General features: G+C 45.4%; 1 protein-coding gene across 1 annotated transcript in view; it reads left to right on the top strand.

The window, feature by feature from the left end:
• The first annotated feature begins 641 nt into the window (after positions 1 to 641).
• Positions 642 to 26,456, top strand: part of LOC142560417 (protein-L-histidine N-pros-methyltransferase) — a 205,130-nt gene continuing 179,315 nt past the window's right edge. The window contains exons 1-2 of the mRNA XM_075672517.1: positions 642 to 698; positions 9,732 to 9,838. Coding sequence (XP_075528632.1) covers positions 9,740 to 9,838 — 99 coding nt within the window. The 5' untranslated portion in view covers positions 642 to 698; positions 9,732 to 9,739. The remainder of the gene's footprint in view (positions 699 to 9,731; positions 9,839 to 26,456) is intronic.

Raw genomic sequence — 26,456 nt, 5'->3', positions numbered from 1 at the left:
GTACCCCTTCTCAGTGTTAGAGAGGTAATTTTGTTCCGCAACTAAAATCGATAGTGCTACTGTGGGCATTTGTCTCCGCTAACGCCAGATACCTTCCCCTTAGAAACACTTTACGTGACGTGTCTTCTTTCAAAACAAATTTTCAGCTTCAATATATCGTAAAAACAGTGATTCTCGCAATTGAATCGTTCGGTTTCTTTCTATTCATTTTTTTTTTCTAACGGCAGGATACTACTCGCGCTTACTATAAGAAAGAAGGAAGAAAAAGCTAGCATAACGATTCACTTAAGCGTAAGCCGAAAAACCCAAACAACGAAGTAAAATTTTTTTGGTTTTCCTTGTTTTAATTCTTATTATATTTGGTCAGCTCATGACTTGTGGAATGCGTGCCTCTCTCTGAAACAAACACTTGCAGGAAAGTCAGCATCATAATCATTGCGAATAAAATATAATAAGAGCATGTACTGCCACCAGAAACATATTAACCGATCCAGCTTTCTTTAAGCAGCAAGCGCCAGGCAGCACCGGTAGCCTGCGCTTCCTGAGCCCCTTCAGCAGGCCTCAGCGGCAGGAGAGCAGTAGCAGACGACGCGATGCAATTTTCTCGTTAGAGCGTTTCTAGCGATCGCCACGACGGCGCTGCGGTGCCTGAGACAGCGAGCGAGCGCCAACGGGAAGTGAAACAGGCGCGATCCAAGGTAGTTCGATGCTTTCTTTCGCCTTTCTTAACGTTCTCTTGTGACATATCTAACTTATAGTAGCGCCTGCTACTCCATTTTAAAATTGTGAGTTTGTCTGAGCCTTGATTTTCACCGCTTGCGGCCGTACTCGCCCGGCAAGCGGCTTGTTTACATTCGTGGTAACGCCGGAAAAAAAACGAGTCGCTGCAGCAAAGCTTGGTATTGCGTCTTTGCAATGCTCTGTGGTTAATAACGTCTCTCCGCGTTGACATTGACATCTAGTTCAAGTCTACCGTTGCGAAGAATTGAAGACTTAAAGCGCGTAAATGCCGCACCAACGGGCTTTGCGCAATTGCCGCAATTCGTGTTGCTGTTTTGATGTCGGTCGCAATGCGCCCGACCTGCCTAGCAAGAGCATGCGCTCTCTGAGTAACAAAACCGAAACTGGGCTTTCGAGGCGCTCAAATTTTGGTGGTTTATCCGAGTTGAAGAGCCTTGACACCTGCCCTGTGTGTGCGCTGTATCTGCCCCGAGATCCTTTGTTCAAATTAGTTGCTTTAATTTTTTTATTAATTTGTTAAGGTGGTTATTAGCGGAACTGATTACCTGAAAGCCATGCTTCATCAGTTACATACTCTAGTTAATAATAAAATTGAAAGTCCGGACATTCTGTTACAGCCATCTGTGGCAGAGGTGGGACGCCGTGTCGTGGTATTGTTCCCTCCAACACGCTGAACCTCTTGATCGATAGCATCGGTGAGCGGTGCGCCTGGGTAATTGGTCTCGTTCGTTTATCATACACGCCGGCGGTGCTTTGGTGCGGTATTCAGGCCGGCGAGCGATGGGACGTCTTCACTGGGCTTATGATAACGACAAAGGCGCGCCAGGGCTTGATTTGCGTAGCTGACGTGACGCGTCAGTGCTGGGCGACCGCATCCTCGCCTACGAAGGGTGGCGGGCGGTAATGGATGGCGCCTCAGCCCGGCCAATTAGGGCTGGTCAAGCGGGACTTCGGCAATGAATATTTGATAGCGCGTCTGCCGCCTATCCGCCGGGCAATTACCCTGGGAGTGGAGGGGCGCCCGTGTGCCTCCTGTAATGGGCATTCCGCGGCCTGCCAAGACGGCCGGCGTCTTTCCTCGATGTGCTTAGGCCGGCCCCAAGACAAAGGCGATTCTGCGTGCGGTGGCGGACCCTCCGGTGGAGCCACCAAAGTAGATTGCAGTCGCCTGTCGTTAACATAAAGAGCGCCCATTGAAAGTACGCCGAAGCAGAGGCCGCGTGGCATGTGGGCTTTCTTGGCGCGGCGGTCTCGGGACCCCGGTGCGACCGGCCTAGCGCCCTCCCCTCTGAGGGTTTGAATGCTCGTGACCGCACTAACGTGGTGTGCCGTTTCGCCTTGGCTGCTGCGGCCACCTGAAGACGCGAAGAACGCTGTATTGATAGGCTTCTATACAAGGCTCGTCGTTATCTGGTTAACGTTTGAAATAAGAGCGACGTCAGCTTCGTGATAACGAACGATGCGCACTGTTCCGTATATCTCAATTCCGCTGGTGGTTCCGGTTGCATTGCAGGCGGATCAAAAGTATAATTCATGTGCTTCATTTCGCGTGCATATATATGTGTGTGTGTGTTTACGGCCACAGCATCACCTTGAAAATTGTTTGGTTTAGTATCTCTAAACTGCATTAACTTTGGTCACCTGGACTGCACCAATAGTAGGGTACACGAGCGTGTTTGCATTTCGCCTCCATCGGAATGCGACCGCCTAATTCGGAAATCGAACACACAACCTCGTGCTCAGCAGCGCAGTGCCATAACCACTGGGCTACCGTGGCGGGTAGGATAGACCATAGAGTTTCATACAATTACTAGTGGGTTCTGTGGCGCTAGTGTTTATGGGAGCTGGAAGCAGAGCAATTCAGCCAGCATGGGAATCGTGGGAATCGTGGGTGGCGCATGGATTTGCCCTAAACTTCGTCCTTCTGGCTTTAAATGGCTTCGTTACTTTGCAAAGTGATGATTTTTAAGAAAATACTGCGTTATAAATAATTGAAAAACATTATTAAATTTGTTTGACGCAGTATTCGAAGACAGGTCTTCAAGCACAGAAGCCTGGTACTGAAACTATTACGCTACGGGCGCATGGAGAAGCGGAACCACTGAAATTAGCAGTAATTATGCGTGCTTGCGGAGTCTTATTACCCTCTGAATTAAAAAAGTATAAATCACTTTGAAACTTAGGAAAATTTAGGCCCAAATAAAGCCTAATGAACGAAGCCACAAGAACATGTGAAGCCCCAAGCACGAAGATCAGACAAATCCATGTACTACCCATAATTTCCACAGTGGTTGAACGATCGCAGCGCCTGAGTTTCCTCTAGTAATGATAGGAAACTCTGTGGCCTATCTGGCATGTTTTCATTTTCGCAGGGGTGGCTGGGAGCCAAACCAGCCCCTCTCTCTCTCTCTCTCTCTCTCTCTCTCTCTCTCTCTCTCTCTCTCTCTCTCATTTTCCGTATTTGGTCTCAAATCGCACTATAGCGCGAATATATGAAGTAAACTCTAAGGTTGTATAAAAAATTGGTTAACATGAGAAACGTGGATATTTTTAGACTATTAAGTCTCGCTGTTTCTTGACATGCCTTATTGAAAAAATCAATGCATTATTATTTGAAACTTATCAGTGACTTTGTTCTTATCACTAAAGAAATCAGCGGAGGATACTATTCCTGTTAACTTGGAAATTAACATGGTTAGTACTTTGTACGAAATCCGCTTACTTCGATTACAGCTGGACAGCAACGATGCATGGATACCAGCAAATGATCGACTCCAATTGACGATTCCTGTCGATGTCTCTTGTTGTCGACAGTCTGATTGTTCAACTCAGCCGTGCGAACCTACAGACTAACATTTATGGACATTTCCAACTATTTAGCCTTCACAATGGGCCCCTCTGTGTCTGCCAGAAGTACAAGGCGTCAGTGCGATTGGTTGGTCTTGATGCGCGCAGACCAACAAAGAAACCTTTTGTCCGCAAGAAGAACCAGATTTCCAGAGTAAAGTGGGCAAAACAGTATGGCAGCTATACTCCTAAACAATGGGAAAAAATTGTCTGGTTAGATGAATCGAAGTTTCTTCTCTTCGGGAGCGATGGGATTTGTTACGTGTGACGTCCTATGGGAGCCATATTCGACCTTCGCTACATCATTCCAGCTGCGAAGCATGAAGGAGGAAGTATTATAGTGAGGGGCTACTTCTCAGATTGTGGGCTTGGCACACTTCATGGAATTGAAGGCGTAATGACTAACGAAGTGTACGAAAATGTCTTAGAAAAGGCAGTGCCTCGGTGGGCGCGACGAAATTTTGGTTGTCAGTTTATTCCAGCAAGACAAAGGCCCAAACAATGAAACGTTCCTTTCATTCGAGCGCTTCCTGACCTTACGTAAAGCCTCCTTACAGCGAAGGACCGATGGAGGAAGCAAGCGTACTGTGTAAACCTCCCTTCGCCCGTTCTCACGTAAGGAGCGGTTGTCGCATGCCTGGGTTCGAGATGATCTCTTCAAAGCTTTACGCGAACACCATTATTCAATAAAAAAATGTTGTATCGTTACACAATGTTTAAATTAAAGAGCTAATATAGAGATGCGTGGGTGTTTTTTTCTAGTTCACTAAACGTAAAAAAAGTACCATATTGCAGTGCAAAACTTGATGTGCTCCAGCAACGCTGGCACGCCGGCGTCGTACAACGCCTAGCAACGCCTAGCAACGCTTTCATGCCGCACGCGTGACTGAAACGAACATGCCTGGCAAGACGTACCGTGCTCGCGCATCTCCGCAGGTGGACGACAGCGCGCATGCGCAAGGAAACGTCACGTGGCTATGCGTTGAGGTGAAGCGCTCGTTCAGGGCCAGGAGCGGCGTAAGGACGCAGGAAGGTAGCTTCGGAGCTACTCTACGCTGAGGAAGCACCAAGGAAGCCTTCACCGAGGGCCCCTCAGTAAGGAAGCTTTCAGAGTGACATAAGGTGGCCTCACCGCAATGAAGGCTTCCTTACTGAGGTAAGGAAGATTTTATTGTTTTGCCCAAAGATGCAAAGTGCACATCCGCCGTTGTGAACGGTTGGCTCAAGAAGAAGAAAGTGACCCTGATGGAGTGGCCAGGCCAGTCTTCGGATCTGAATCCTATCGAATACCTTTGAAACGAACTGGAACTCCGCGTGAAGCAGAAAACCGCGAGCAACGCCGACCAAGAATTTCTTCAGCTGCTGCAAGAATGGTCGATGATACCGCAAACGGCCATTGACAGTTTGCCGGAAACCAAGGCTCGGCGCTGGCAAGCTGTAATCGAAGATAACGCCTTCCCTAGAAAGTACTAACCATGTGTTTTTACTAATTTATAGACTTACTGTCCTTCGCTGATTTATTTTGCTATAAGGGCGCAATCAGACGTAAGTTTCAAATACTAATGCACTGAGGGTCGCAATTTTGTAGCGATGCCTCCCGCTCGATTCTATACCACGCTTATCATCCACCGTTCACGGCTCTCCGATCCCATTGATAATGTGGGCGTAACGTCGCTCCGACCACTCTTGAAGCGCGAAAAACGTGAAAAGAAAAAGCACAACAAAACGCATTGATACAATATCGCGCGCGCGCGCGCGCGTGTGTGTGTGTGTGTGTGTGTGTGTGTGTGTGTGTGTGTGTGTGTGTGTGTGTGTGTGTGTGTGTGTGTGTGTGTGTGTGTGTGTTTGTGTGTGTGTGTGTGTGTGTGTGTTCAATTGTGCGTATTGGATGTATCGGCCGGTAAAACGTCGGGAAATAAAGATGTTTTGGTACCTGCGTTCTCTTCTCTAAGTAAGCATCCAGAAAAACTGCAGGACAGTTACTTAGACACACACACACGTGCGCGCACTCGCGCGCACGTGTGTGTGTGTTTTGTAGTATTGTGAGCCTTTGATGGATTACTTAGTCCCGTTTAATCGGTTGTGTCAATTTCGATACAGAGCATATATATACTCAAAAAACACTACGTGCACCTTACACTACATAAGGGTCTAAATTGGGCTGCAGAGCAGGTCGCGCTTACAAAGCAACTACTTTTTTCTCGTCACTGCCAGCACTTTAGAAATGTTGTGTCTGCATTGGTGGTTAACAATTATAGGGGCTGTCGCCAAGTGCGATCACGATTATTGTTAAGTAAAACACCAATCCAATGCGCCGCACACTTTCAAGGCGTATCTTTCGATAGTGGTGTGAGGCACGATACTGCTAGAGAATGGGTGTCCTTTGTGTTCTAGATGGCTTCAATTTTGCATTAGAGCATGCCCCCAGAATTATTATCTACAAGCTAAATTATTGAATGTCAGTTGATTGTGTGTTTGTTGAGTGGAATTGTTCGCGCAAGTAATGTCTAGATAATGCAGCAGAAGCTTGATGTGGGCGAGTTGGTTTTGCATACTTGAAGAAAAGAGCACTACGAAGACGCTGACTAAAAGAGGAACATGTACGACGGACAAGACGCTGTCGTACATGTTCCTCTTTTAGTCCGCGTCTTCGTAGAGCTCTTTTCTTCAAGTACTAGATAATGTATCATGCATAAAACAAGCAGCACTCAGGTAACCGGCACAGACATCTGTATGTAAGTGGCGAGTTTCCATCACTGATAAATGTTGCAAATAATTAAACAGTTAGGTCATAAGCCGTGAACGTTTAGCGTACTCGCAAAAGGATGCAACATTGAGAAACGTATCATTCACGTCCATTTAACGCGTCTTTGAAAACGACTCCGCTGGAGAGATCACCGAAGTCTGCAGGTCTTTCCTGGAGTCAAAAAGAGAGAACAGAATCACCCTTTAACATTTCCCATATTCCCTTTATATGTAACTTAGTTATAAGCAGCGCACTTAAAAATATTGACAAAAATATTGAGTGCTTGTAAATTTCAGCGCTTCGTGTGTCTCCTTATTTTTTCTGTGTCCGTGTTTTTCAAGTGCCCTGCTCGTAACTGAGTTATGAATTACTAGTTAGCCCATCAGTACTTCTTAAGCTCCAAGTGTAGACTCCGGAAGTTATCTAGTTCTCCGAGGACACCGTTAGAACACGCCTATAACTATTTTGGGCTCCTCTAGTTGCACTAGCAGTCTGTAAAAGCTTGCAGAACAATGTTGGAAGCAGTGTGAATATTAAGCAACCTAATTTATTCTCTAGGTATATGTTATCAATACCAACAGAAATGAAGGTTAGTTTGCTAAATCTCTCTTTAACTGGCATTTTCCCCTATTATCAGCATGCGTGTGTCATCCGCCATTTGCAAATGTGCAGTCGGCGGCCGTTGGTAATGTAGAACGCTACGCCATGCTAAAGTACTCTAAATGACCAGAGGCCCACTGGGGATATAAACGTTGCAAAGCATCATGCTTCCAACGACTTTGGAAGGAATCTGAGGGAAGAAGTAGAAAAAAAAAAAAAGCTCGTGCATGGAAGACGGTCGCTGTAGGACGCTAGTGGAGGAGGCTATAGGCGTTCGCTGTAACATAGGTTTGCACATGTTTCGTTTTATGTGGCACACGTTGTCACTGCATCCGGGCATTTTCTGACGGTCTCATGGACGTTATTTTCATTCGGCGCGCAAGATAACTTAAGGTGGAAGGCCACACATACACACACAAAAAAAAAACGTTTTCTTTTTTTTTTTTTTATCAGAAGCCGGGATTGAAATAACTTTTTTTCTGAATAAGCATGTGTTATTTAACTTACCCAACTATTGAAGCGCAAAAAACGGTTCATTTTATTAATTGCAGGTAATTTTTGTTATAAAATGTGTTAAAAAGTGTTAGTCGCGCCAGCAATCATAAGTAACTAATGAATTGCTGAATTGAGTAAAGCTTTGGCATTTATGTAGGACATATGCAATGAACTAGTATAAGTGTATTATAATAAATATTAAGGAATTAATGTTTGAAAAAGTAACCAAAGGGAAAAGATTTGCCCATTTGGACCAAATTTATTTGCAAGAGGAGCTGTCAATTCTCAAACATTACATCAATTTATTTTGTTCTAGTTCGTTGCACACATCTCTATGTGAGGAATGAGTGTGCAAAACTTCATTTCAAAATATTCATTCAGAAAAAAAAGTTATCAAAGTTTGCGTAACATGAGCTGGAGCAAATTTTTGTTTCAAACGTAAACACATGTTTGAAGCCATGTGAAAGATGTCAGAAACAGCACATAGAGGTCATAGATGCCATGTGGCCGTTTTTATAGATTTTAAAAGAATAGCGAATGCATAACTAAGTACAGAAATAATCGGTAATGTTACCGACAAAGTGAAAAAAATATTTTGAATAATATTTATTTAACAGAAACAGCACTGATTTTCGGAACCAATGCAATGTGATTTCGGTTTCGCAATACGAGGGTATGGGTTGGAAAACTCGCTTTTACTCCCACTCTAATGGCGATAGAAAGATGATTTCTTCTGCAACATGTTTCTTAATGTTTGGGTAAACATAATATGTAAAAAACAAAAAAAAAACAGTTTTGTGCAGGCAAGCGCTGTCTACCAACTTGGCGTCGATTGCCCTTTCAAGGTCATTCATACAAGTGATAACAGGGCATGAATGTGAAAAAGCGTACCAAGACATATTTATATCAACGCGTGCATTGATAGCGACACAACACGCACGAGGTATAAAAACTAACCATCGCAAATAATAGGCACATAGGCAGCCAAAAACCATAGCTCAGGTCTTGTTCAAATGTTTATTTTTTTGTCAGCGCAATCAAATGCTGGTCGACACTTATTCGCTCATAATTTGCAATCCAGCGGGCTTCTGCAAGTTCGCGAACACGTTGATTACTGTGTTTGGTAGCGTTCGGTTCGTGTTCGGCTTGTGTACTACCTAATCATTTAACTTTATTTTTGATTCACTGATCTAATGTCACATTATCTGCTAATCCTCCTTTCGTGCATAAAAGCCAGCATTCATCAACAACAAAGCTAAAGTAGTGAGTTTATGCGCAGTTTGTTTCTCTGCTATAAGTGTCTGCCTCTGTTCCATATTCCTCGGTGAAATGCAAAAAGACTGCCGCTGATTTCAGTTATTTTGTTACGTTACCCTGAACAACGGCGCACTAACAGGGCAGCCAGGTTATGGTACTTCATTCACGGTTTCCATAGAACGAAACGATTTTTATTGCAGTAGCATTTCTAATAAAAGCCTGTTTCTCTGTTTCTTTCTTTCTTTTTGTCTTTTACTAAAGGGGAAACATTGTCGTCGTGGTCCAATCTTTGTTCGCACTGAACGAGTTTTCGTTGTAAGTGAGGTCTTCATGTGTGTAATCGAATGTATAGTGAGCTCCTAAGCTGGAGACAGTCCCATGCTATGTGTTTATTCGTATAGCTGCTGTGCCCGAGCGTTGAGTTGCCTTATTGAGCCTTAAGTGATTGGTTCGCGACTGCTGTGCTGAAAGTGAACTGCTTTTCATTTAACAAAAACTGTTTATTGGCACACAAGCATCTCGGTACATCTTTTTTAACTGCGTGACTGATGTGACGGGAACGTGTTAGCCCGGGCCGAGTTGTACTTCGATACATGAACCACTTGTGACATCAAAAGAAGCAAAGCGCGTCGTCATTAGCAAGTTTCGTGTGTTCTCTGCTCTCTAAATGCGTGCTTACAAGGAAATAGACTATATAAGTTCCGATCAAAGTGATTTTTCTGCAGCGCCTGTGAGAGAAGGAAGAAAAAAAATATTAGAATGATTCTCTCTATAGTCTGCGCATTCCTAGACATGTGAAGTTCACGACCTCGTGAAGCACGACGTTCAGACTTCATGAATATTCTTACCGTGCCCACCTGAAAGGTTATCAGAAAAAAGACAGACACTTTTTGTTACTTCACTGAAGTAAGCTTTCTCTCCCGCCGTTTATAGACACATGTCATGGTCGATGTAAACACAACACCGTGCTTCCTGTTCTTCATTGTCCTCACTGTGCGCGTTCTTGAAATGCTCCTGTCCTTCTTTTCCCCTTGTGTGGCACCAGGTCCAAGGATGGCGCACTTGCGGCCGATGCTGCACTCGCCCCTGGCTCGCACCCTCTACGAACGCCTTCTCCGCGACCGAGACCTGGAGCGCCTGGACAAGACACAAGTCTGTTTCACGTTATGCATGCCCAGCTTGAAGGGAAACTGAATGCAAACGTTAGATCAGGCTAGACTGGTAGACTGGCCCTTACAGGACCCTCTCAGCATTTCTTCTCGGCTAAGAGGTGACTTACATGCACGCCGAGAAAATGGGGATTGGAGGCCGAACTTTGTCCGGCATATTTGACTCACTCGCAAACGCGCATGTAGCGTCACTCGCTTGACACCGTCTGCCTCCACCCTTCGACCAAGTCGGAGGGTGGCGCAACTGGAAATGCGAAAGGCGTTTGGGAAACGGAGGTGGGGGCTTTTGCGGGTCTACGATGCCAGCGAGGCAAACTTCCGCTGCGGCATGCGCACGCTTTTTCGTAAGTTGGCAGGTCATTGTTCGCTTTGCATGAGCTATTACAGGTAGGTAAGACAGTGCACTTATTGTATTCTTAACGCACCAACGCTCTGAACAGTGGTCAGATGTATCTTGCTCACCTTCCACCCCTTGAGGCACTACGAGTGGCGCAGGAGCCTTACCGCACGACTCACCGGCAACTCTTCCAACGCCCGCATGTATATAGGCGTGTGTACGTATACATCTGTCGAAAACACCCGCCGTCCATGGTGGCTCGGAAGCTATGGCTTTCTGCTGCTGAGCACAATGTCTTGGATTCGTTTACTGACCACGGCGGATCCATTCTGTCCGGGATGAAATGGCAAAAACGCCCATGAACTTAAATTTATGCGCTCATTGAAGAGCCGCAGGTGGCCAAAACTAATTTGAGTCTATGGAGAGTCTATGAGCTAGAGTCTATGGGAGACGTACCCTAAAGTACGTTATTATGAGCTATGGACTTAATCATTTATTTGAGGGCCTTACACTTTGCCTGCGCTTATGATTTACTGAAGAGGTGGTAGCTTTACCACTACATTTTTGTTAATTAAACATCTGAGCCATTACTCGCAAAGCTATTTGTATGTAAGAACGAACAACTTTGTGAACTCTGTTATCACCGCAAGAGCGGTTTTAGGAACTTGCCTCAGCCAACGGTTATAGGTACAGTTCTGTGTTTTCTGCCAAAAAAAAAAAAAAAACAGGCTTAGAAAAGTCCTGCAATTTTTTTATTTGGATTATTCTTAAAAGAAAACACAAATTTGATCGAAATCACGAAGGCGAAAAAGCACATGGCGCCATCCGGGCGAGTTAGAATATCCAGAGCACTTGGCGTACCGGAGTTTTGCGCTCGCGAATTCCGTCGGCCAAGAAGGCCCACGTGGATGCAGTTTTGCTTAAAGGGCCCTTCGCGACGTTTCCGGATAGTAAACAGACATGTGCGGTGCGTGGATCATGTTATAACGATCCCGTGTGCAAAATATTATGTCGCGAAAGCAGCTGAATATTTAACAAAAAGTCCGCGCGCCCTTCTCCTCATAGGAGCAACTCTGCCCGCCAGCAGCGACTGCGTCACTGGCATCGCCTAAACGTCACACTCGCCGACTAGAGTGCACTATAACAGCCGTCGGCCAGGCGAACACCTCTGGGGTTCCCATGAAGTGCAGAACACAGTCAACCGCCACAGAAAATGCGTAAAAGAATGGGGAGAAAAGGGAAGGGGGGCTTGCGACGTAAACGTCTTATGGCCATCGACTCGGTTATGGGAGAAAGCAGGGGATGAATGTTGCTTGCGGGCACCGGTCGACGCAATGGAAGAGCGTCTTCGCTAGGGCAGTTCGCCTCCTCGCACCATCACACCAGAACATTTAATTTGCTTCTATCGCCACTATTAGTAAACCCTTTTAAAATGTTCTTGTGGTGGAATGGTTCCTGGGCGGCGCTGTACAACTTCAAGTGTACAACCGAAATTTTAAATGGTACCTAGTTAGGGGCCCTTAACAGTCTGTTGAAGCAGCGCGATGGGACGATGACGCAAAAAGCACACACAACAGGAGTAACGCTGTGCATGGTCTCTTTTTTTTTTTCGCATCGCGCTGCTTCAATAGACCTCGAAGACGAATAAATTCACCCATATCATGTTATTGTTATTACGGGCCCTTTAATTACCGGCATACCCGAATGCAACTGCTCTTTTATTATTTTTAGTCGGTTAAGTCGCCTAGCTCCTTAGCTCGTTTCTATTTCCCTAAAGATGACACGATCGAGTTAGAAGCAGTTGCAGCGGTGTACGTGCTGTTCACGATTTCGTCGTTCAATTTGCGACTTAGTTGAAGGCCTCGTGGGAAGAGCTACCGTGTATTCGGCCTTGTACTTTATACCAGTGGGCATGAAGATCGTCTCTTCTCGGTGGTTTTGTTTTCGCGAAGCCTCAGAATATGTCCTGAATCGTTGGCACGTCACTCTGTGAATTTCTAGGCACGATATGACGCCGTAGGGAGAAGACGTGAGAAACTTGCAGCTTTTGAACCATCGCCACGCGCTGCGCAGCTTATCAACCTCGTTTCATAAGACAAACTCCTCGGTTGTCTTAGTAATCAAGTACGCTCAAGACGCGTATTCTTATGCGTGAAGTTGACCCAATGCCAAAGGTCACAATTCCCAATAAAACAAAATAAACACTGCATTTCGAATAATCTGAAAATTGGCAATTCTCTCATAAACACCGAACTTTCGCAAATAAATGAAAAAATTTTAAAAACGAGAATTTTTGCGGAAACACTTGGGAAAACATTCGCTACGTTTTATCGAAATAAATTCCGAAAGCACGGAACACTATAGCAGTATTCTATAACTGTTGGCGCTCCGTTCACAACAACTTATACCGAAGGAGGTGATAGCGAAGGTGCTAGCCAATGCAGACATAACTTATCAACTATAGGCATCGATGCCCTGGTGACTTATCCATGTGATTATTGACCCAGCTGGTGCTTAGCTTTGCTGGTATCTCAGTTCCAGATGCGGCATTCGTGAAGCACTCGTTGGACTTTGTTCACTCGTTTAGCTCAACACAATAAAAGGACTTGCTTGCTACCCTCTCATTAATGCTGTAGAATTCGTCAATGTTGCCCGCTATGTCCTAGGCTTCCTGATCAATAAGAACATAGCGGGCAACATTGAGGAATTCTACAGCATTAATGAGAGGGTAGCAGTAGTCGTAATAAAGTTGAATAGGAGGTGTAGAATAAAGATAGTAAAAACCCACACTCCAACCTCCAGTCACGATAATGAAGAAAGTGGGGGAAAAGGCGGCTGGTGAACAAACAATTGGCAACTATGGCGTGATTGTAGGAACACTCAAGGAGAGATGTTGGTAGAATTCGCGGAAAGGAATAAGCTGCGAATAATGAACACCTTCTTCAGGAAGCGTTGGAACAAAAAGTGAACCTGCAAAAGCCCTAATAGTGAAACAAGACATGAAATTGATTTCATACTTTTTGCCGATCCCAGCATAGTGCAGAATGTACAAGTGTTAGGTAGGGTAAAGTGCAGTGATCATATGTTAGTGATGACTAGGATTCACTTCAGTTTGAAGAGATAAGAGTAAAATTGGTCAAGAAGAAACAGGCCAACCTAGACGCAGTAAGGGTAAAATCAAACCAATTCAGGTTGGCACTTGCAAACAAATATGCAGCCTTATAATAGAGCGAAGAAGATGACATAGTGGCAATGAATGGAACCGTAACTAGGCTGGCTTCTGAAGCAGCAATTTAAGTGGGAAGTAAGGCACCAAATCAACCAGTAGGTAAGCTCTCCCAAGTAACAAAGGACTTAATAAAGAAAAGACAAAGAATGAAAGTGTCCAGCTCAAAAGACCAGATAGAATTCGCGGAACTGCCAAAACTAATAAACAAGGAGAAAATAAGGGATATTCGAAATTATAGCGGGAGATGACTGAGGAAGCAGTAAAAAATGGACGCAGGCTGAAAACAGTGAGAAGGAAACTAGGCACCGTACAAACCAAGTTGTATGCACTGAAAGATGAGCAGGGTAATATCATCAGCAATCTCAAAGATATAGTAAAAGCAGCGGAAGAATTCTATACTGACCTGTACATTACCCAAAGGAGCCACGATACCTCCATTCGATGTAGTAATGAACAGTTTACAGAAGCTTCTTCTATAAGTAGCGTTGAAGTTAGAAGAGCCTTGCAAGACATGAAACGGGGGAAAGCAGCAGGAGAAGATGGACTACCAGTCGATTTAATCAAAGATGCTGGAGACGTAATGCTTGAAAAACTAGCGGCCATTTATACGAACTATCTATCGACTTAAAAGGTCCAAGATAACTGGAAGAATACCAATATTATACTAATCCACAAAAAGGGAGACGTTAAAGAATTGAAAAATTACACACCTATTAGCTTACTTCCGATATTATATAAAATATTTATCAAGATAATTTCCAACAGAATAAAGGCAACACTGGACTTTAGTCAACCAAGGGAGCAGGCAGGTTTCAGGAAGAGATACTCTACAATGGATCACGTTCATTTCATCAATCAGCTAATCGCGAAATCCGCAGAGTGCATACAGCCTCTATATATGGCTTTCATAGATTACGGAAAGGCATTTGATTTAGTCGAGGTATCAGCTGTCATAGAGGTGTTACGTAATCAAGGAGTACAGGACGCTCACGTAAGTATCTAGGAAAATATCTACAGAGATTCCACAGCTACCTTAATTCTCCACAAGAAAAGTAGAAAGATACCTATAGAAAGGGGCCAGACAAGGAGACACAATCTCTCCAATTCGATTCACTGCGTTCTTAGAGGAAGTATTCAAGCTATTAAACTGGGAAGGCTTACGAGTAAGGATCAACGGCGAATATCTCAACAACCTTCGGTTTACAGATGACATTGTCCTGTTCAGCAACACTGGCGACGAATTGCAACAAATGATTGAGGACCTTAACAGAGAAAGGGCAAGAGTGGGGTTGAAGATGAATATGCAGAAGACAAAGATAATGATCAATAGCCGGGCAAAGGAACAAGGGATCAGGAGCGCCAGTCAGCCTCTAGAGTTTGTGAAGGGGTACGTTTACCTCGGTCAATTACTCACACGGGACCTCGTTCATGAGAAGGAAATTTACAGAAGAATAGAAATGTGTTGGAACCCATTCGGCAGACATTGTCAGATCCTTACTGGACGTTTACCATTATCATTAAGAAGAACAGTGTACAATCAATGCTTTCTACCGGTGCTGATATGTGTGGCAGAAATCCGGAGTCTGGCAAAGAAGCTCGAAAACAAGTTAAGGACCGCGCAAAGAGCGATGGAACGAAGAATGTTAGGCATAACGTTAAGAGACAGGAAGGGAGCGGTGTGGATCAGAGAGCAAACAGGGATAGCCGATATTCTAAAGGGGAAAGAAATGGAGCTGCGCAGGTCACGTAACGCGTAGGTTATATAACCGGTAGACCATTGGGGTTACAGAATGGGTGCCAAGAGAAGGGAAGCGCTGTCGAGGACGACAGAAGGCTGGGTGGGGTGATGAAAATAAGAAATTCGCAGGCGCTAGTTGGAATCCGCTGGCGCAGGACAGGTGTAATTGGAGATCGCAGGGAGAGACCTTCGTCCTGCAGTGAACATAAAATAGAATAATGATGATCATGATGATGATGATTGTTTTGCCCGTTCAGGCCTTTAAGTACTCCGGCTGGACAAAGTGGTTGAGCCGTCAGAGAGCCGCCCTGCGTGCTCGGCCGCTGGTGTGGACTTCGTGGGAGCGCATAAAATGCAGACTCCGCCAGCCTTACGACCCCGCGGAGCTGTTTCCGTCGTCATCCAAAGCGGCCATGGTCGCTTGTTTTCGACTGCGCGGGATGCGGCGGCCGCAATAAGCAGCGCGCAGCGGGAGGTACGGCTCGTTCGTCACGATATGCGCGCCTCCTCCGCGGGTCCTCTGGTAGCGCAGTGCGCGAGCTCTTCCGGCGTTCGGAACCCGACGGGAGGAGGGGGAGGCAGTTTCGCGGCGCCACTCGCGCACGGGGTAGGGGCCGTTTTATTGCTGCTATTGCTCGCCATTTGTCTCCCGTGATGGATCGGAGGCGGGATGCACGGCATTCCACGGAAACAACACCGAGATCGCTTTAAACGAAACTCGTGGCTGGCCGGCCGCTGCAGCGCCAGCCTGCTTTGTTTCTTCCGCTCGAGCCGCCGACGCGACCCCGAGGCGGCGGCGCTGTCCCGCTTGGTGGCAATATGGGTGCCGCGCGACCTGTCTTCGGCGGCGTTTTGCACTTTTACTGCTACCGCTGAGCGCTGCCTGTCCGGATGCGGTCTGCGTCATTTCTCAGGCCGTCGTCCACCCATCCGAACGTTTCTCTTTCGGAAGCGCGCTGGGCAGGTGTACCCCGGAATCCCCATCACCCCTGCCCGGTTAGCCAGGAGGGAAGGGATTTATCTTGCAACAGAAGGACCACGATTTATGCCCTAGCTTTGTGCGGTGTGCATGCGAACGAATGAGGTACAGGCTTTGCCTAACGGCAACTGATGGGCTGCCGTGTGTGAGGCTCAATCTTTTATGTGTGCTGGCTCAACGAGGATCCCCTCGTGCAAAACTTCCGTGGCATTGCTCCAGACCCCGTGTGATACAGCTAAAGAAAAAAAAAACAAGAAAAGCATGAGTGTAACTTATTCTAGCTTGAATAACCGTTTTAACGAACATCTTGCCAACTAAGACTTTCGAAGGTGCGACAGGGCATCATTGGAGCAAAGCTTAGTTATCGTTTCCCCAAAGAAGTCCTCAAAATTCAAATTTTCTTGTACTTCTAGCATACCCGCAGTTGGGTAATAGCTAGGCATTTCCTGCTACCTGGGTTCGCTTTGGCGTATATCTAGACTTACTTGTTTATAATTCTGTTCCGTACAGATACAAAAATGCAATTTTCTACGTTATCTTTCTTACTTTGTCAGTTTTGACGTTTCTTGGCGCCTTTTAGAACCTCTTTTTTTCTGATTGCATCAATATCGTCAAAATAATAAGTGGCCAGTGCGTTGTTAAACTCTCAGAGATTCAAAACATTAACTCTTTTTGTTACCGCGCCTATAGAAATGTGTCAGTTTGATCGATAATTTTTCTACGCGCTGTTAAATATTTATATTTGAATTGTTTTGCTATTAACGTCATGCACTTTCTGAAATGACGACTTAACTGTAACTAATTGTCAAATTTCACAATTTGTGCCTTATTGTGGGGTCTGGGAAAGTAAAACTTAGACTAGAGGTATCGTCAAAGCTAGCCTCCAGTGCTCCTAGCACTTACCCGATAAAACGACGCAAAGTTCGCACTTTAGTCCTCTCGGCAACATAATATCTAAATAACAGCAGCAGTGAAGACACAGAAGCTTCTCCTCGGGTTGTCTACTTTTCCGATACGACATCTAGGGTGTTTTAATGATGTTTGATACACCGGTAGATCCGCATCATTACGTATTATTTTGACAATTGCGTTGGCCTACTATCAAGTGCAACGTTATTTTCCCAACTGTGAGTTGCTTTATTCCATCAGCATTTCGACAGCGTATGTACATATTATTACGAGAAATCCTTCCCATCCTGTGGGGCTTTCACTCACATAAGATCACGCAGTCGATTTCAGACCGACCTTTGACGGAAGCTTGACAAGCAGCCTATTCTCTTACATTTTGAACACTGCCTCTGCAGGCACCCTTAATCATTACTGTACAATATTGAGCAAGATTTCACTTTACTGTACAGCACTGCACAGGAACTGAACAAAGCACGTGGAGGTCCCAGAACCAATTGAACGCATACTGAACTACCTTGCTTGCACAGAAAAGTTGATCGAACACAATAATCAAGTATGAGGAGACTTCGGGATGCTCTCTGACCTGATAACCATTGCTTCATGAGTCTAAATAGTGCAGTAAAAAACTAATCAGGTGCCTGCAGCAACACAAATACTCCCTGTAGAATAGGAACTTATCCATTTCACATTTGGGAAGCTATTGCTTTCCCGCATAGCATGGGCATCGCAATGGCTAATGTTGATGCCAACAAATCTTAAAATCCTTTTTTTGTTTGCGTGATCTCACTTACAAAAGTTGGGAACTAGAATACACGTGCACATTTTGTATAATTCTGTATAATTTTGTATATTCGTTTTTTTTTACTCTCAGTACTTATACTAAAAAAAGCAAATGATCATTTTCATTCGTGTTCCTTGAGCTGTCCCTTTTGATTTTCACATAAATATTTTCGAAAACTGTGTGAGCAATTATTACTGCTTTAAAGCTATTCAAAACAATAGTAGTCACGCTATCATATTATATATCATAGTATACGTTGTGACTACCATGTATTGACATAGAACATCAAAACCTTAAAGTACCGAAAAGAGCACAGTTATAGCGGTAACGAAAGAGTTTAGACTGTGAGGTTATTGTACTTTTCCTTGCCCCGTCTTCGCGCAGTTCACCCAAAAGTTTATAGTCACCTCTACTTACACGAACTGGTATTCGTTCGCGTTCGTACTCACGTCCACTCGCATCAACAGGCACTCATTCATGTTCACACTCACACTAACAGTTACTCACTCACGTTCATACTCACTCGCGTTCATACTTATTCACATTCAAACTCAAGTCTACTCACACCCTTCGTTACTCACTCACCAATACACGAACTGGTATTCGCTCGCGTTCGTACTCACGTCCACTCGCATCAACAGGCACTCATTCATGTTCACACTCACACTAACAGTTACTCACTCACGTTCATACTCACTCGCGTTCATACTTACTCACATTCAAACTCACGTCTACTCACACCCTTCGTTACTCACTCACCAATACACGAACTGGTATTCGCTCGCGTTCGTACTCACGTCCACTCGCATCAACAGGCACTCATTCATGTTCACACTCACACTAACAGTTACTCACTCACGTTCATACTCACTCGCGTTCATACTTATTCACATTCAAACTCAAGTCTACTCACACCCTTCGTTACTCACTCACCAATACACGAACTGGTATTCGCTCGCGTTCGTACTCACGTCCACTCGCATCAACAGGCACTCATTCATGTTCACACTCACACTAACAGTTACTCACTCACGTTCATAGTCACTCGCGTTCATACTTACTCACATTCAAACTCACGTCTACTCACACCCTTCGTTACTCACTCACCAATACACGAACTGGTATTCGCTCGCGTTCGTACTCACGTCCACTCGCATCAACAGGCACTCATTCATGTTCACACTCACACTAACAGTTACTCACTCACGTTCATACTCGCTCGCGTTCATACTTATTCACATTCAAACTCAAGTCTACTCACACCCTTCGTTACTCACTCACCAATACACGAACTGGTATTCGCTCGCGTTCGTACTCACGTCCACTCGCATCAACAGGCACTCATTCATGTTCACACTCACACTAACAGTTACTCACTCACGTTCATACTCACTCGCGTTCATACTTACTCACATTCAAACTCACGTCTACTCACACCCTCCGTTGCTCACTCACCAATACTCGCATCTTTGAAATGAGTGTGAGTTGTGAGGGATGGTACTCATGAGAGTATGCTGACCTATCGTAGGCAGTGTAGGCCTCATTTCGCTTTAGGTCGAGACTTGCGTTTAGTACGTATGAGGCAGATGTCTAATATGGGTTGCATAATGGACGCAACCGGAAGGCATTGTGGCCCAGGTTGACCCCATTCGCTCGGAAGCGAAGGTCAGGGCAGACCCTGCTAAAATTCGATCCATTTTCTTAAGTTAGCTTCACCGTAGTACACATATGTTATGCCGCGAAGCATATTAGGAGCGGAAAGGGGCCGGTATCTTCGACATAGTACGTGTTTCCTAATTATACACGCGCGAACTCATCGTTTCTGGTCGCAGTACGAGCGCCGAGACGTCTAATAACTGTACTGGCAGCCATTCAGAGCTGTTTTTTATGTTGCTGCGGCCCAGAAAAAAAAATCATTAAGATTTTCTTTGGTTTTGTTCAATTTATTTAAAGCTGTGTAAAAAATAAATGATGCATACAAGTGCGGGGAGCAAAAATCATGTTTTTATTTGAACACATCACAAAGGACGCTTCTGGAATAAGGAAACATTTCTTTGTCACGCGGTAATGAGAACTGTAAACTCTGCATACTATCACGGCCAGACGTACACCATCATGTCTCTGCCTCTGGGTTTCTAAGCGGAAAAAATGTCGATGAACAAGAAAAAAAGCTAGAAGGCACTGTTTTGTGACGGACTACCCCGGGGAAGAAGGACAGAAATGAGGAACTTGGCACAGCGCGGGTTGTTATTGCTACAGTACTCAGTGAATCAAGCACTCTCGCACGGGCGTGTAGACGCCTACTCGTTTGTTGGTCATGCCAACATTCGGGGTGCCCTTGTGATGTAAACACCAGAAAAAACGGCGTTGAATAAGGCCACGTTGGGTCGCAGACACTGGTCATTTCACGTTATGACCTGGTAACTTCACGACACGTGCAAGTGTTTCCAAAATAATAGTGGCGAGCAAGGTACTTTACATTATTTTTGTTTTCGTTAGGCTCTAGCGATACAACAGCTTATACAGACTAAGCAGCCGTGCTGTTTCGAAAGCACCAGTGATCTGAACCTGAGTGTGAGCGACGTTCTTGAGCTCCGCCACAAGAATAAGCGCGCAACTGTTAGCGTTGACAATATGCGGCACCGTGGTCGGGTACTGTTTCAGTGCGATGACAAAGAGTTTCGCGGCCACACCGATAAGTGAGCGGCACAAGCGAACTTGACATCTCATTGATGCTTCCTTTAATGTACAAGCTACACGTTTAGACACGATACCCTGACCACGCTTTGGTTAGCGTAGCAGAAGCCCCTTTTGAGAGGACAGTACTAGGAACGTCATACTGCTTCTCCTGCCGTCACTGAAAAACACAAATTTGCTGTGATCCCATGTATTATGCGCTTTACTAACCGCTTCAAAAAAATCTAGTGCCCTCCCACTCTGTGAAGAAGGATGACCAGCGAAGCTGTGTATCTGGGCCCCTTAATGGCGAACTGCACCTCCGCCGCGGGTATTCCCAGTTTTGCCCTATCATCGGGATCGGCCCACGTGCTTAACGCCTGCTTCACCTCCGCCGCGGGTCGGCCCGGCGTTGTGCTATCTTCGGTATCCTGTGTCTACACGCAGACACGATCCGGGGGCAACGAGCCCTTAACAGCTTCGCTGTAAAAATATAACAATGAGCCGCAAATGTTAAGGTGGTGGGCTCCGCTCCGTCACCTGTTGTCTCACCAGGCCTTCTGGTCCTGTTAACCGTGACAAAGTCCACAAAAGCAACTTTGTGGGCTCCAAAGCAGAGCATGCCTTTTATCGCGCACGTTTGTTATGCCGTTGGACCTCTGTTGGATAAGCAGTATAAATGCGTGAATGATCGGCGCAGACAGCGTCTCAACAACGTCAACAGCGCCTTTCTAGATTCTTGTTGCAAGGTTCACCGTTGTGAGATAAATTTTGATAACAGCGTTAGGGTCAGGAAAAGCCGTGACCAGCTTACCAAAGAAGTTGCTGAACCGGAATTTGATAACTAGGTTTAGTGACCTTTTTTTGTTAAGCCCAAATATCAACCCAGCCTTCGATCGCGCTATCCAAAAAAAAAAAAGGAAACACGCAAATAAAACGAATGAAAAAACGAGACAATGGAATTTTTTAGAGCATGATTTGTTGATACTTTAGCAAGCGCTTGTAAACTCACGTAAATTCTGCAAGGTTACGTAAACAAGAAAGCTGTTGAAAGTTGGCGCTGAGTGTGCCTCCCTGTCTATGCTTTGTCCTTGTTTTTCGTGTGCAACGTGAACCAAATCATGGATTACCAGCCCGTCCAAAGCGATGCGCTTGCCAATGATGGTTCCATTGACAGTTGCCAACGTCGCGTGATACGGCAAGTCTAGCTGGCTGAAAGAACTGTCACTTTCACTGCCTCTCTTTAAATTGGTTTGCGTCGGCGCAGTGACCATCGTAGGACATAAGACCTTGATGTTGTCTTTATTGGCAACGTTTGTGTGATGAACAAGCTCATCCCGAAGGCGTTTGCTCTGTTTATGTTTTGTTCAGTGAGTAAGATCATATATCTAGGAAATAAGCTTCTGGACAACTAGCCACCTTTTTTATATACAGCGTTTGAACGACCAAATATGACATGTGCGCGCTTTTTTTTTGCTTGATTATATACTAGAGTTTGTTCATGAGCTTATGAACTTGAATTCGTGTCTTCTTATTTCGTGCATGTATTGCGGTATATATCTGTATATATTTTTTGTGTTGTTTAACTACCCTCCGAAGGCGCAAGAGCGAACGGTATCAAAATAAACGCGTGAGGGGATATTCGTTTCACTTTTTCGGAGCAGCGTTTCCTATTCCGCAGGTGTTTGCACGCTGTCATTCTTTATTATCCTTTTTTTTTTTTGCACCCACCGTCGTGATCACGGAAATCTTCAAAGGAGGGGTGCTCCTCGTGTCGAACAGGTGCCACGTCGATTGGTGCACGCACCATGCCGGGGAGGGGGGGTTCCTCAAAGATGCGTGTGGTTTCCGCTGCACCAAGGAATGCGCCCGGTGCGGCGCGCAGGTCCTGTGCCCGCGACGCGTGAGCAGGCAGACAGGAGCGCGGCGAGCAGCGGGAGGAAGCGACAGCTCAATCATCGCTCGTGCCACGCGAGGTTAAAAGCCCTGACAGCGCGTGAACGCGGGCGCGCGCGCGCCCGCTACCCTACACGAACACAGCACGCGCGCGCCGCACCGCACAATGGGCGTCGCCGAGAAAAGAAAGAAAAATGGGAGCTGTTGGGGGGAAAGGGGTACCCGACCGCACGAGCTGACGCAAGCGCGCCCCTTCTCCCGTAGACACGCACGCCCCACCTGGGGTCTCTCTCGCCCGTCCTCCCGTTCACAGGCTGCCGTTCGAGGAAGAAGGGAAATCAAGCCGGCGACATCGGATATAAAAAAGGGGTCGGGGAGTTACAAAGCGCGATGCGACGACCGTCGGACGCCCTGAAGGGGTTTAAGATCCCCGACTCCATGTTATATCCCGGCGGTTCCTCTGTGCCGCTCTCTCTCTTTCTGTTTCTTTTCTTATTTTTTCTTTGGTTGTTACCACCGTCTTGCCACACTTGCGTTTGTTTGCACTTGCTGCGAATGCGGTTCAGTCTGGGTGCCGCTTCGAGACCACCGTGCATGGAACACGCGGCGTGACGACACCCCCAAAGAAGCCACAAGTGGTGAATGGGGCTTTCGGCCAATTAAAAGCAAGTCGCGCGTTTCTTTTTTTTATTCCTCGCTTTATTTTTGCGGTAGAGGATTTACATGCGCTTTTTCATTGTCTGAGAGCAAGGCTCCCCTTGGCGCACTTTCACAACGAGCGAATGTCTAAATAACGCGGGGGAGGGGGAGGGGGGGGGGGGCAGGCTACATTTTCAGCGTCGACATGTTTTTTTTTTCCTTCCTAAGTGACATGGAATGCGTAAATGTTCGAATCTGTGCTATAGAAAGCTCGTTTCTCTTAATGCCTCTTGGCCTTCCTATTTTTTTCTCTTTCTCTTTTTTGATAGTGCCGGAAAGTGCTCGTTAACACGCATGCTTAAGTGGGATAGCGCAAGAACACGCAGCGCGCTTTGCTATTGCGTTGCCAGTGGTGTGTCATGTATATTTCACTTAGGTGTGCCCCGCAAAATGCATAAGTTTTCACCGTTATTACGCCTATTTCAATAACTAATACCACGCAAAGCATATACGTGCATCTTTGAACCTGTGTACTTGTTTTTTTACCTACACAATTTGCTTCCGTCAAATAGAGTTCATATTGTACTCAGCTGGTTTTAACGAAACACTTCCGAACCGAGCAGCTTCCTGCTAACTTTTGTCATAGTTTCCAGAGCTTGGTGTAAACATTCCCCGAGCTTTAGGTGACCTATCCGTCAATTTCGCTCAGTTATTCTATCATTTGAATCAGCAGCAACACTCCTTGCAATGGCATTTAATTTACTTGGTTTCGCTATTTCGCTACACATTACCTCACAGACTATATCAACATGTTTAATAAGACAGACAGTTGGCGAGACCAAAATTAAAGCTACCGGTATTATTTTTTTTCTTGAAGACAAGCTTTCTGGCTGGCTGCAGCCACCCATCACTGTCGAAAATATTAATTAGACGATGACCTACCTTTCCACAAACTACTAATAATAGTGCTATAAATACTTTAGATCATGCAGTTCTCGTAGCCTACATATATCAAAGTTAAACTAAAGCAAAAAATAAAAAATAAAAGTGGGATTACAGTGGTCCGCGTGATTAGTACTACGTACTAGGTCAGATTTTTTTCTGTAGTGGCGGTATTTGATCTCGAATTTCTGATTATATGTTTTATGTGGCAAGTTTGCTTCTTTCAAGCTCGAACTATATATATACATTCCGTCTCGCATATGTGTAAGTATATCACTCGATTTATTACCTTTTGCTATAAAATTAGTTTCTGGATGATTTTGTTCATTTAACGTAGGTTGATTTTTCCTCGCGGCACCGCTTGGTAACGAGCATCGAAAACGCGCTCGTCTCACAACAGGCTCAATGCAGCACCTCCAGATAATATTGGCCAGTCGCTCAGTTCCATGGGAAGCGTGCTCTCCTAGTTTCAAGCAAACAAAATGTTTTGCTCATGGTCCACTAGTGATGAGGATTTGGCGAGTTGGTATTTCGTCCTCAAACTGGCACAGCGGAACAAGTGAAGGAAAGAACGGCCGAGACAGCCAAAAGTATGAGCAGAGACCTGACTTCCAACTGGTTTATTAGCAGATTGCGCGAATTATATAGCCACCAGAAAACGTCAGACATTATCGGCAAAACGTGTCACAAAACGTAATTAACATCGAGAGAGGACGGCGCAATCATTAGTCACAGAAACCGTGCAAATTTGCAGTGGTATAATCGCAGCTCCCGTTTCTTTCTCCCATTCGAGCCCTACCACGGGATTTATCTTTTGTCCGTCCAATGTGTACGAAAACCTTGCAAGATGCAAAGCCCTCCACACACACAGTATGCCTACGCCTATATCGATTTAATGTTAAAGCTAGCTATAATAATAATTATATACTTGGAAATTTATGATTTGACAGTAGCTCCAAAGATCAAATATTAAATTACGTAAGAACAAGAAAAGAAAACAAGAAGCCGGCGAAAAATGGTGTGGTTAATATAGGTTTGAGACGTTTCGGGCTGCTGTACGGAAGCCTTGTTCACAAAATATGAGCTCTTTGAAAGCCTAAGTTTGTTTTTGTATCCGACATAGGCATCTTGCGCATACACGTAGAAAATCGTCGTTGCTGCGGTTCAGCGTTCTTCCAGTAATCTGAATAGCCACAGACTCCGGATACTGCCGTAAAATACACTGTTTTTTCTTATTACGAAAGCCTTAACCTCGCCAGTCGCATGATTAGCACTTATCACGTGTTGTGCAAGTGCATTGTAAGCGGGATTCTTTTTAGCATCACCCATGTGTTGTTTCGGAGTACGTTGTAAGTATAGGTGCAGCTTACGCAGGGTATTCTCTATTCCACATCTGGCAGCTTTTATTTCTTTGAGCTTGTATTTTACGTGTGCCACTTCATGCTGTGAGCTACATGCACTTCATACGTGCGCAGGGCATGTGCCAAGGTTTCACTCGCGCCAGGTACTGCGGCACGGGAACGGGGTTCACGTGATGTAGCAGGGCTCCACGAACAATGTTCCACTAAACGAAATAAACGCTCGAGGCAACCCCGTTCGGAAAGTTTTCAGCGCACCGTGGTCGTCTTGAATAGAGGATTCTGGACTCAGTGTATGAGGGAAGCGGTGACTGAGCGCTTGTGACAGGCCGGCTTAACGGAATTAAAATGCAGCTACCGGCCTGTGTGTATCTCCTTTATGAACGCTTCTAGAAAGGCCAGGGTGCTCGAAAGTGGCGATCGGCCACCTATACTTCCTCCTCGGTCGTAAAACTGCACGGCCTCCTCAATTCACATTCAATGGTTCCGTGAATGCCTCCAGTGGGTCCCTTTTGATGATACAGAAGCAGCCACCAACACATCACTGCAGCATCTTTGCGGATAGATCATAGGGACGCCATACGCTGCACTTCCAGTGACTATATATACATGGAAATATTTGCAGCGATCACTGAAACTGACTTGTCCATTGCAGTTCCATCAGTGTGTTTGTAGACCAGCTCAAGAAACGCGATGTAATTGTTCTCAAGGCAGATGGACACTTCAGAAAATCCGGCAACATGTAGTGGTGTTCTGACGCCTATAATTCATCTCCTATAGAAAGCGCCTAAAACAAAGCATGAATGATATTAAATATAGTCATGCCGCTTACAACCAACGACTGGAGTAAGGCTTCCGTAATCACCAAAGAAACAAACTGGATTTCACTATACTCTCTCGAGTGTCTGCAATTTGGCAGCACTGCAAGAGCATGATATAAAGAAAAATAGTTTAATCTCTCTCTCTCTCTCTCTCTCTCTCTCTCTCTTTCTTTCTTTCTTTCTTTTGAGCTTCGTTACGGCGGTGTGCATGCAGCCAGCGAGCATGATCCTTTACTTTCTTCTCTGCGCCGTGTCTGCGTTGTCGGCTTTCCCTCTTTTACCGCGTGGTGTCGCTT

This window comes from Dermacentor variabilis, chromosome 1, assembly GCF_050947875.1.
Source record: "Dermacentor variabilis isolate Ectoservices chromosome 1, ASM5094787v1, whole genome shotgun sequence".
NCBI lineage: Eukaryota > Metazoa > Arthropoda > Arachnida > Ixodida > Ixodidae > Dermacentor > Dermacentor variabilis.
Note: the sequence above shows the minus strand (reverse complement) of the source record. Positions and strands in the feature narration are given on the sequence as shown.